Source organism: Natrix helvetica, assembly GCF_964273705.1.
Source record: "Natrix helvetica genome assembly, chromosome: 2".
NCBI classification, from domain to species: Eukaryota; Metazoa; Chordata; class Lepidosauria; order Squamata; family Natricidae; genus Natrix; species Natrix helvetica.
The window spans coordinates 214157563-214170296 of record NC_138552.1 but is presented as its reverse complement, the minus strand read 5'-3'; the positions used below and the strand labels follow the sequence as shown (position 1 = coordinate 214170296).

The window sequence follows — 12734 nt, the reverse complement described above, 5'->3', positions numbered from 1 at the left end:
CAGAATTACTAAACTCCAATTTTACAACTATGTTGCAAAAGGCTGGAATACAACATAAACGTTCTGCACCTTATCGCCCACAGCATAATGCCTTTATGGAAATAAGAGGGCAGACATTGCAATCTATGGTTAGAACGATGCTGGCTGATGCTGGATTGCCTGAATCATTGTGGGATGAGGCAATGATGTATGGAAATCATATTTAAACAACGTAATTAACACCACAATTGGTGAAATACCGTTTACTAGATGGTATGGCAAGAAACCAGACCTCAGTTACATACAAATATTGGGAATTCCAGCATGGGTTCATATTCCCTCGCAATTAAGACATAAAGGACAAGAAAGAGCTCAACAGCTATTTTTTGTAGGCTATAATTCTAACCATCGGTCATACAGATTTTGGGAAAAAGGATCAACAAAGGTTGTTAGCAGTGTGAATGCCAAATTTATGGAACATATAGGGTGGAAAAGGTTAGATCCAAATAATGAAGTGATTATAGAAACCAAGCCAAGCTCTAATGAAGATGATGAGAAACCAGCATTGAATAATAAAAATGAGTTGTCTACTGAAGAGGGAGTAGTAGAGCAGGAACAAGTAAAAATAGAAAGTCCAGTAATAAGTCCTGAGTTACCAAGGCATTCTACACGAGTAACTAGGCCACCTGATAGATATCATGCAACTATGGCTTATCAGATTAACAAAGTTCCTGCAACATACCATGAATTGACCACATTTCCTATAGAAGATCAAAAGGAATGGAGAACTGCAATGACTAAAGAACTTAAGTTTTTGCAGAATATGAAAGCATATGAAAACACTGATTTACCTCCAGGTAAAAGAACAATCGGTAGTCAGTGGATATATAAAATAAGAACTGGAGTAGACGGAACCATAACATATAAGGCTAGGCTAGTGGCTCAGGGTTTTGACCAAACAGCCACAGATTACGATGAAGTGTTCGCACCTAGCTAAAATCCACTACAGTTAGAACCGCTTTAGTTTGGGCTGCAAAAAATAAGTATTTGATTAAACACTTAGATGTAGAAACAGCTTATCTGCATGCACCATTACAACACACAGTATATATGAAAAAAACAGCAGGAATCAATGACACGTCTGAATGTTGGCTTCTGAAGAAGAATTTTTATGGCTTAAAACAGTCTGGTTATGACTGGAACCAGTGTTTACTCAACACTTTAACTAGCATTGGATTTAAAGCTGGTTTAGCTGATCCATGTCTGTTTAGGATGGAAAGGGATGGAGAAGTTTCATTACTTCTTTTATTTATCAACGATATAGCATTGTTAACTAAGACAGAACAAGAGGCTATTCATATAATTGAACAGTTAAAAAAACATTTCACTATAAAAGATCTAGGTGAAATACATCAGTATTTAGTATTAAGGATTGATAAAACCAGGGGAGGGTTTAAAATATCACAGATGGATAAAATAAACAATTTATTGAAACAGTTCAAGATGGAACTATGTAAGCCATCAAAGACTCCTATGAGTCAGGATTTCAACAATAGTAATGAACAGTGTGCTATGTTTGATGAGGGGTTGTACCAATCACTAATGGGAAGTCTGTCATATCTAAGCAATTGGTCAAGGCCTGATATTGCATATAGCACAAACCAATTAGCTAGGTATAATTCAGACCCAACTGAGAGGCATTGGCAGGCTGTAAAAAGGATTTTAAGGTATTTGAAGCAAACAATGCACTATGTGCTGTACCTTGAACCTAATGAGGAGCTAAAGTTGACCGCATATGCTGATGCAAGTTTTGCAACAGATATAGACACAAGAAAGTCAACGTCTGGAATAGCTGTATTCTTGGGTAAGGCATTGGTTGGATGGAGATCCATTAGGCAGAAATATCTGAGTCTGTCTTCTATGGAAGCAGAATTTTATTTTGCTTTTTTGCCCTCACAAGAAATAGGCTGCAATGATCACGGCACCGAAGGAGGAGGAGCCATGTCTGGTGATTACAGCAACTGAATGGAACAGAGGTGTCAACTCACATTGTCATGGCAGCATCACGTGATGTATTGCAACTTTTCCTCCATTTGTATGGGTGTGGACAGCATGTGACGCATCTAGCCCATGGGCTGTGAGTTTGACATCCCTGGAATAGAATATCAGAGCCATGGTGGCACAGTGGTTTACTCACTGACCACTCCAGGAGTTTGATTCTGTCCAGTTGAAAGTTAACTCAGCTTTTCACACTTCCGGGGTCAGTAAAATGGGGACCCAGATTATTGGGAGAAATACACTGACTCTGTAAATTGCTTAGAGAGGGTTGTGAAGCGGTATATAAGTCTAAGTGCTTTTGTTATTGCTATCTCCATATACATTGATCTCATAGGATAATTCTCAGGCTAAGAAATGCTTAGGTCGACTGGATAATGCAGAAATTCTTGGCAGTCTTTCATGCACAATATTCAAAGGCAGTGACGTGCGGTGAGGTTTATGACTGGTGAGGCACTGACACAGTGCTGAGTTTCAAATATTTTTAGACTTGTGGACTTCAACTCCCAGAATTCCACAGCCAGGCATGCTCAGTTCCAATTTAAAGCGACAGCATTTGTTTTTCTCCTTTACTCCTTCTTTCTTTTTCTTTTGCTTCCCCTTCCCCCCCCCTCTCAAACACACACACACACACACACACACACACACACACACACACACACAGAAGTTGGATTGGAGTATCTCTCCTACCCCTTCCCTCTTCAGTCACTCTCAAACAAACCCCCACACACACAAAAGTTGGATTGGATATCTTTTCCAGTGGCTTGAAAGCAGCTCCTCTGCCACCCCCCCCCCCATTCCCCTGCTGCCTTTCCCAAACACCTCCACCATTGCAAATGCAATACAATACAATACAATAGTAGAGTTGGAAGGGACCTTAGAGGCCTTCTAGTCCAACCCCCTGCCTAGGCAGGAAACCCTATACCATTTCAGGCAAATGGCTATCCAACATCTTCTTAAAGACTTCCAGTGTTGGGGCATTCACAACTTCTGGAGGCAAGCTGTTCCACTGATTAATTGTTCTAACTGTCAGGAAATTTCTCCTCAGTTCTAAGTTGCTTCTTTCCTTGATTAGTTTCCACCCATTGCTTCTTGTTCTACCCTCAGGTGCCTTGCAGCCTGCTGTCTGGGTGGGAAATGCCTGGAACACAATAAAGCCCACCCACCACCTCCTGCTGGCAGGCTGGGGTGAGAGGAGAGGCAGAGAAGCTGGAGGGCAGCCGAGCCAAGCCTTCCAAAAGAAAGAGGCTGGGGGGAAGTGTGTGTACTACAGCATGGCTCTTTGCCTGGCTTCCTGCCTCCTCCTGTGGTCTCCTCAGTGCTCACTTGTGCTCTCCCTCCCCAAGTGTAGTTTGATTGCAGGTGGAGCCACGTTGCCTTTTCAAACTTGTAATCAGTGAAGCTGGGCTAGATTGTTATATAGTTTTATCCAGCTGTGTGTGTGTGAGAGAAATGAATGGGGGCCTGGGGAGGAAGTCACTACACTTGGGGAGGGAGAGCACCAGTGAGGTTAAGCAGAGTCATCCACGGTGAGGCAGCAACTAGCTCAGCTTTTTCCTTTTACTTTTTTTTTCATGATGAGAGTGGTGAGGCTGTGCCTCACTTGCCTCACCTGACTGCACGTCACTGTTCAAAGGTCTGTAGAAGTGGAAGTAGAGCATTGTGGAGATTGGAAGAGAGGAATTAGGTCTGTATTTGTACCTCCAGAACACTTCATTTTTAACAGCTTATTTTTTTTAATGTGAATTCAACATTTGCAAATGACTCTACAGAGAACTGGATTTTTCACATTGTTGCAACAAGCACCAACTTTCCAAGGAATTGCAGGAAGGCTGGTTTTCATCATATGTATATGTGTGTGTGTTGTTTGTGTGAATATTGCTTGACTGATCTTAGAAGCCTCTGGGGTCAATCATTAGTCAATATCAGAAGCAGGCCACTTTGATACTGATTCAAGAAATCTTCTTGAAGTCACCTGTATTCAAGGAATGCTCAAAGGAACCTAATTATATAGGATCCTTATTTTGAAAAAAAAGATTACTGTTGTTGTTGTTATCAACCAGTGACCCCAAAGACTAACAGCCAAGCCACAGTGTTTTATCTTCAGCAATGCAGAATCCAATGCCAAATTACATCAGTGGGTTTTTTTTAAAGGCACACATTATTTTAAAAATGCAATATTGAAAAGCTCTATTTCCCCCTTCCTTTTATTCCTTGTGTGAGAGAACTATGAGAACTATCCTTCTCATAGCTCCAAGGCTTCCTATTATGGTCCCTGGATAAACCTACATATTCCCATCCTTGATAAGGGGTTGAATTGAAAGGAGTAAGGACAAGTGAAAGGAGTGTGGACAATGATTCAGGTCATCTCTCAATCCCTAAGGGGAGACTTTTTTCCTAATCTATATTACATGTGTGGAACATGGTGACTCAGTGGCTAAGATGCTGAGCTTGTTGATCAGAAAGGTCGGCAGTTCGAATTCCTAGAGCTGCATAATGGAGTGAGCTTTTCCCAGCTTCTGCCAACCTAGCAGTTTGAAAGCATGTAAAAATGCAAGTAGAAAAATAGGAACCACTTTGGTGGGAAGGTAACAGCATTCCATGCACCTTCGGCATTTATTCATGCCCAGCCACATGACCATGGAGAACGACTTTGGCTCTTCGGCTTTGAAACGGAGATGAGCACCACCCTAGAGTCAGGAAGAACTAGAAAAATGTGCGAGGGGAATCTTTACCTTTTTATATTAAAGGTAGTCCTCAGGTTATGACCACAACGAAGCCTGAGCATTATAGTCTGAAGTTGTTACAGTCATAAAGTGTGTTGCCTACATGGCTGACCTCACTTGGCAACTTTTATTGTGGTTGTCAAGTGAATGCAACCATCATTCAGCAAACAATGTGGTTATAGAGCAAACCTATTGTAAAATGGGATTATATAAATTGGCTGTAAAAGCAGTCCAGTTGCTAAGTGCCCAACATGCAGCCATGTGACCATGGGGAGGGTGGCTATTGAGACTTCAGAAACAGGTCATAGGTAGTCCTCGGGAGATCCATTGTAGCTATGAATGTTCTGTAAATGATACTGGTCATAAGTCAAGGATTATCTGTAACAGATTCACCTTGTTGAATATCCCTGGGAACCCTGTCTTAAATACTACTGGATTGCAACATTACTTAATTATTTAAAGCATTTTTATTTTTTGTTTTCAGAATCTACAATTGATCAGCTATTTTTAGACCTGTTGTCAAATTAATAGATGCATTTTACGATTTTGAGTTATATATTCAAACTGGGGGCGTACAGTGTATTTATTCTGACATTCCCATTCGCTATCCTATGATACAACCCCAGATATATATTGAAGCTGTGTACACACACACACACACACACACACACACACACACATCTTGCTTGCTATTACTTAATGCAAAACAAATGCATTTCTTTCTTATGACAACAGTAACAGAGTCACTGGAAAGTCCCTTTGTTTCCTGTATCCCAAATCTTGTCAATATGAATTGATGAACAATGAGATCTGGTTCTTTATCTTCATCCCCTAAATTGTAATTTTCTTTTTCTTTGTTTTCAGTTGGAGATCTATGTGCTGTTCCCTAGGGATACTTTTTGTGAGTTCACTTTGCATGTACCCTATAGATAGAGAAATAGAACATACCATAATATTTCGTGCTTCGGCAGATGTATGATGTAGTTGTCAGCACAGTAAATCAGAATGAGAGATCAATGCTATATAGGTCAGGACTACATTTATAGTCACAGACTCTTGCAAACATAAATTTGTTTCCCCTTCCACACTTTATCTTGTGAATTAGGGAGGGGCTTGTTTGAGACATTGTCTCAAATTACTTTCTTGGTGTTGCCTCTACTTTGGTAATAACTCTTCTTCCTGTCCTTCAAGGCCATTTCCTTTTCCCTCTAAAATAGTCCAGAGAAGTGTATTTGTTTTTGGGTATGTGTTAAACTTTTTCACATTACAAAGAAATCATGGAATCCTTTATCAAGAGGCAATACTCTATCAACAGAAAATTCCAGAGTTACAATAGATAATTATCCTAGGTTTGTGGAGTTTGTGAAGCCTTTTGTTGTTTTGTTTTGTTTTGTTTGTTGGTGCCTTCAAGTCAGTGTTGACTCCTTGCAATTTCCTGGACTAGTCCCTGTGGTTTTCTTGGCAATATTTGTCCTTGCCTACTTCCTAGAGCTGAGAGAAAGTGATTGGCCCAGTTTGCTTTGTGTCTACTGCACGCTGCACGAATCAAAAAGAGGGCTGTGAAAATATTTACAGACCCCTCGCATCCTGGACATAAATTGTTTCAACTCTTACTCTCAAAACAATGCTATAGAGCACTGCACATCAGAACAACTAGACACAAAGAATGTTTTTTCCCAAACACCACCACTCTGCTAAACAAATAATTACCTTACTACTGTCAAACTGTTCACTAGGGCTGCATTACTATTACTATTAGTCTTCTCATCGTTCCTATCACCCATCTCCTCCTGCTTATGACTGCAGGACTGTGACTTTGTTGCATGTATCCTTACAATTTATAGTGATATTGATTGTTTCCTGATTGCTTATTTGTATCCTATGACTATCATTAAGTGTTGTACCTTATGATTCTTGACAAATGTATCTTGTCTTTTTATGTACACTGAGAGCATATGTACCAAAGACAAATTCCTTGTGTGTCCAACCATACCAATAAAGAATTCTATCTATCTTCTTGTCAGGCCTGCAGCCATATTCCTTTTTGGATCTTTGGCCTGCCACACATTATTCTACTATGCTGTCTCTATTGTGGGGAATTGGGAGGGGGGATGGTATGGAGTAAAATGCTATGTAGCCAAAATAAAATTCCTTTCTAGAATCCTAGGTCACCCTTTGTCTCTACACCTCTGCACCTGACAGGAATTGGATGGGTGAAACTGCCAGCATGGCAGTGGAAGATTGGACCATGTGATGGACTTGTGGGTGTGGGGGCAAGATCATGAACTTTCAACTAGGTGGGGGAAACCTGGAAACTTTCAGATTTGGGTTTTCCCAGATGTGCCACATGGCTCTCTCAATAAATTAGAACTTTGAGCAATACTTTGCCTTGAACTCTGATTTAATTTTGGATGCTATTTGGAATGCTGACACTTCTATCTATCTAAGATGGATAGAACTTGTAGTCTCCTGATTTCTAATCCAATGCCTTTTAATTCTCTATGGCAAACTGTTCTTCTTTGGCTACTACAGTCCTATTGTTTTTTGTATATAAGGCAGCAGAATAGCGATAGGAAGTGTTCCCTCCTGAATTTTGCAACATGAAGGAAACATGAGGAAAGCGATGTAGTAGATGGGAATGATGTATCCAATACAGAGGAGTTGGGATACCAACTCTCAGAATTCCACATTTTTCAAAGTACCAGAAGGCAAGACAAGAACCAATGGATGGAAACTAATCAAGAAGAGAAGCAACCTGGAATTAAGGATAAACTTCCTAATAGTGAAAACAATTAACCAGTGGAACAGCTTGCCTTCAGAAGTTGTGGATGCTTAAAAATCCTTGAGGTTTTTAAGAAGAGACTGGAGAGCTACGGGTCTGAAGTGGTATAACGTCTCCTTCTTGAGCAGGGGGTTGGAATAGAGGACCTCAAAGGTCTGTTCCAAATCTATTCTGATTAATTAATTTAGCATATTCACTGGGTGCTGCTGATTGAATCAGTTTGTGGATAGGCTTCCTTGGCAGACGATAGGAGCAAATAGCAACTGCAATGTAAGTATCTGTACTTGAAAATACCTGGGAGGTAAAGTCTAAAATTTCTTTATGTGCCTCTTGACCCCAATAACTGAAAAGCAAAATTGTACCAATTTTCTCATTTCTTCATCCGCTTAGATGTTGTTCCTAGCAAAATGAACCATCTGGCGTTATTTGTCTTTATAAGACTGTTTATGTCTCCTCTTCACTATAATCTACTTGCCATCAACCAGTGAACCTCATTATAAGATTTTCATACATTCCCTCTAATAAAAGGACACAATTTTATATGCTCCTGTTTAAGGAAATGGCTTATGCAGCTCTGCATGATTCCATGTAAGTGCCCTTTTTGAAAGCCTGATAATGATTTTGGGGTGCAATGCTATTGAAAACACCCATGGTGGTTGGTAATAAACATAAGGGCCCGATTATGTGATTCTCTATTTAATAAGGGGGGAAAAAGACAAAGCCGGGATTTCAGGTAGGAAAAAAGAGCCGAGAATGATCAGGAGTTAGCAAATAATAATTGAGATGAATGGGATCATCTGTTTTCTTTTCTATTTATTATTTGTTTTTTTTAAAATTGAGCAATAAGATGGTGTTACAAGGAGTGTTACCAGAAATGAAGGTACCTACAAAGTACAAACAAAGAATAGGTAAATGGCTTAAGGCTACTAATGAACCCTCTCTGTTAGCATTGTTTGTTTGAATTGTTCATTGGATCTTTCCCATGGCTATTCCTATGGAAGACTGTGGCAGTTCACTTGAAAAGACAGATGGAAAATCTGTGACTTTGCAGAGGCTGTTCTTCCTATAGTTCCAAAATCTCTTATCATTTGCAATACAGCTAGAGGGAAGTATATTGTCTCGAAAGTTTCCCATTCCTCTTTCTGGACTTGGAATGCCAAAGTTTCCTGCAGCAAAGAAAAGATTCCAGACTCATTTGTTCATTGTGCCGTAATCTTGGTATTGACTTTTTTTTGTTACTTTTTCTTAACTCTCAGATGTTTTTCAGGGAAACAGACTGGGCATGCAGGAGCAGAGATAAATTACTACGTCATTTGCATGGTCAGAAACTAACCAAGGAGAGAAGCAACCTAGAACTAGGGGGAAATTTCCTAATGGTGAGAACAATCAACCAGTGGAAGCTTGTCTTCAGATGTTGTGGTTGCTCCACCATTGGAAACTTTCAAAAAGAGACTGGACAACCATTTGTCTGAAATGGTATAGGGTCTCCTGCTGGAAAAAAAAAGGAGATTGGACTAGAAAATCTCTGAGGACCCTCCCAACTCTATTATTCTATGTTCTATGTGCCATGTACCCAATGCCTACAATTAAATGGGGTAGAGCTCAATTTGTACTTAGACGCCAGTTGGATTTCAGAGCATTTTAACACTTAGAGCATGTTTGCAAATCAGCAGATGTTGGGCTACTTTCCAACACCATCCACCAGAAAAATGTTTTTATGTGCACCTGTGTGCATCTTTGTGTAAATGAGATCAGTGGTGGGATTCAAATAATTTAATAACCGGGTCTCTGCCCTAATGATTTTTTTAACAACCAGTTCACCAAACTACTCAGAAAGTTAACAACCAGTTCTCCCAAAGTGGTGCGAACTGGCTGAATCCCATCACTTAGTGAGATGCCATGAATAAGCCTTCAATAACATCCAGATATGTTAGTTCACTGTCCACCAAGTGAGTTTAAATTACAATTCAGAGCAACAACATCTATTCTCAAGGTTCAGGACTCAGTTTCTTAACAGTTTGACAAGCTGCCTCTGGCTTTCATTCTTTTTTCTGCTTTTTGTTCAGTGCCTCAAGATAGCAAAAAGAATTAATGTGCATCAATTGACAGATCACACAAGGTTATCTTTTATTTCCAATATTCATGTGTCCAGTGTGCCATGCAATACAAACAAGTTATTCAAGGTAAGTACCAAATGGAGAGAAAAAACCATAACAAGAGAAATATTTTTATTCTTTCAATGCTTTTTGGGGTCTTTGATCACAAATTTCATACCTTGCACACCATCCAGATACCAGTCACCTGTTGGGAATACATTAGACAAAATAAAGTGTATAACAGAAAAACTACATAACTCTTCAGGCATTCTTCATGATTCTGGAATCTAAATTCATTTTTTCTGTTTGTTTGACCTCTGAAAAAGCGCACAGGGTCAAACATTAAACTGAATAAAACAGACAGACATACAAATTTGTTAACTCTAGAGTACAACCATCAACCATAAAACTATTTTCTATCTTTTCAAATAGGAAATTTCCTTTAGCAAACATTTAGAGCCCTGGATTTCTTTCTTTTTCTTTTTAAACCACTATGTTGAAAATTGATGCACTTGGTTTAATTGCTTTATGTGTATGTATTATACATCTTCCTTTCACATTCTATTAGTCAGAAGTAGGAAACGCTAATGTCTTGAGATTGGTGATCACATTTGGAATTTTGAAGACAGGCTATGGATCTTCTTTCAAGAAATATCTATATTTACAGCCACTTATTATGTCCTGATTTATCAGAATGATTCCATAACACACATTATCCTCTAAGTCATTCTTGTGTAGCTTTCCCTTTCTCTCAGTTACTGGAGGTGCTTCCAAACTAAACACTATTATATGTAGATGCATGTAGGCTTAGTACATTTTTTCCAACACACATACACAGAGGCACTCATTTGTCCTCAAAACACAATAGAAAAATCTCATTCATATCCTCTGCTTATTTCACTATGTCATTGCTGTAAACTCTGATGTTGAATCATTTGTAAATATGATTGTTATGGTTAAGGTGTTTACAGCAATGACACAATGAAGTAAGCAGAGGATACAAAACAGAGTTTTTGATTGTTTTTTGAGGATGAATGGGTGCATGTCTCTCTCTTTCTGCCCCCCTCCATTGAAAAAAAACTTATCTAAATGTATTGAGTCTAAATGCATGTACTGTACATGTAATGAATGGAAGGCTGTCAGATTGTTTGTTTCCCTCTAAAAAATTATATAGAATTTGCTCCACAGACAAAAATGAAGTACTGATTCTTACCTTGAAATCCTTAGAATGATTTAATTCCTGAGAATTCCCGAGAATATCCTATCTTCCTTTTAAGATCTTCTGGGGATCTGTTTGGTTTGGTTTGGTTTGAATTATGTAAGACATTATATTTTTATGACTATCGGCGAGGAACTGATTTGAAATATAAATGAAATGAAATGATTCCAGGGTTAGCTGGAGTTTAAAATGTGCTTAATGATTAATCCCATGTGATCAGCTCCCAAGAACGCTGGGTTCAGTTACTAAAAACCAAAAGAAGTAGGTTCCAGGTGGTTTGAGATGGGAAACACTGAAAATAAGTCGTGCAAATTCTACCTGAATAAATCCCTCCCAAATCTCAGGGAAACAATCCTTTATAACTTTGTCTCCATTAGACATCCAAAAATGTTAATTTTAGCTCCCACAATCCAAAGGTTGCTTTTTTTGGTTAGGTTTAATAGCTACCCTCAGGGTGATATATATGTATGTATGTGTGTGTGTGTGTGTGTGTGTGTGTGTGTGTATGTATGTATGTATGTGTATATATATATATATATATATATATGCTGGTTTTGTTGTATTCAGGTCTTTTCCCGTGTAAGGTTGATACACGGGAAAAGACCCGAATACAACAAAACCAGCATACCTACACCCGTGAAAATCTACAAACACACACACACACACACACACACACACACACACACACACACACACACACACACACACACACACATATATATATATATATATATATATATATATATATATAATTTGTTTTCGTAGATTTTCACGGGTGTAGGTATGCTGGTTTTGTTGTATTCGGGTCTTTTCCTGTGTAAGGTTGAGATTGTCTTTGCAACGTTTCGGCAGGATCTCACCTGCCATCTTCAAGCTGTGGGCTTAAAAGCTTTTTTAGCTCCCACCCAATCAGCACAAACCCCCACTGGCAGTTAAAAAGAGGAACCGGCTGAGATCTCACATTGCTCCTGGAAGCACCAAGCCAGAAGCACCAAGCCGGAAGCAGCAGCCTGAAGATGATGAATGAGACTTCATCGAAACGTCGTGAAGATACTTCCAATTCTACGCGGGAGAAAACCCGAACAACCAAAGACATACATATATATATGTATGTATGTATGTATGTATGTATGTATGTATGTATGTATATATATATATATATATATATATATATATATATATATATATATATATATATATATATATATATATATATATATATATATATATATATATATATATATATATATATATATATTCAGCATCTTGCTATCTTTTTTAATCCATAAGAAAACTTATAAATATCCTTCCTATTGAAGAATTCATAAGAAAATCATAGTGTGGCTTTTAGAGTAGATTAGAGTAGATGTTATGTTGACCACGACTTGCCCTTCAGATCTATTTCCATATTTAGAAAGCAACAAATGAGTATAAAAATAAGTGGAAGATCTGGGCTGGTTTTGTTTTATTTTACTTTCCCAAAACCCCATCATGGAAGCCAAGCAGTTTGGTGAGAGCTGTGTCTGTGTTTAATCCTTTCTCTCAGCTGTTTTTCCCTCAATTCAAATTCTTCCACTAATTGTCATGTGCCTTATGGAGGAAAAAAAAATAGGCCTGGGGTTTATTTCCCGATTCCTTCAATTTCAAATGTTGGTGCCATTAGCTATGTATAACTAAACAAATTTGTTTCCTAATTAGCCCTTGAAATCTAGACTAGTTGTATTGTAAATGAGAAGTCCTTCTGGCAACGCCCTTTATTAGGAGTTACTGACTCAATTTCTTTTGTTTGCTCTCTGTGGTATCTCTTTTTAATTGGAATTGTACTAGATTTTTTTTCTTTCTCCTTTCCTTTTTTTTTTGGGGGGGGGTATTGTATT

General features: G+C 38.6%; 1 protein-coding gene across 1 annotated transcript; it reads left to right on the top strand.

Annotated features, from left to right (window-relative positions):
• Window positions 1-1089: 1089 nt before the first annotated feature.
• LOC309387435 (uncharacterized protein) lies at window positions 1090-2004 on the top strand (the record flags this gene model as incomplete). Its single annotated transcript, XM_081943911.1, has 1 exon — window positions 1090-2004. The coding sequence occupies one exon, from the start codon at window positions 1090-1092 to the stop codon at window positions 2002-2004; it is 915 nt and encodes a 304-aa protein (XP_081800037.1).
• Window positions 2005-12734: the final 10730 nt, after the last annotated feature.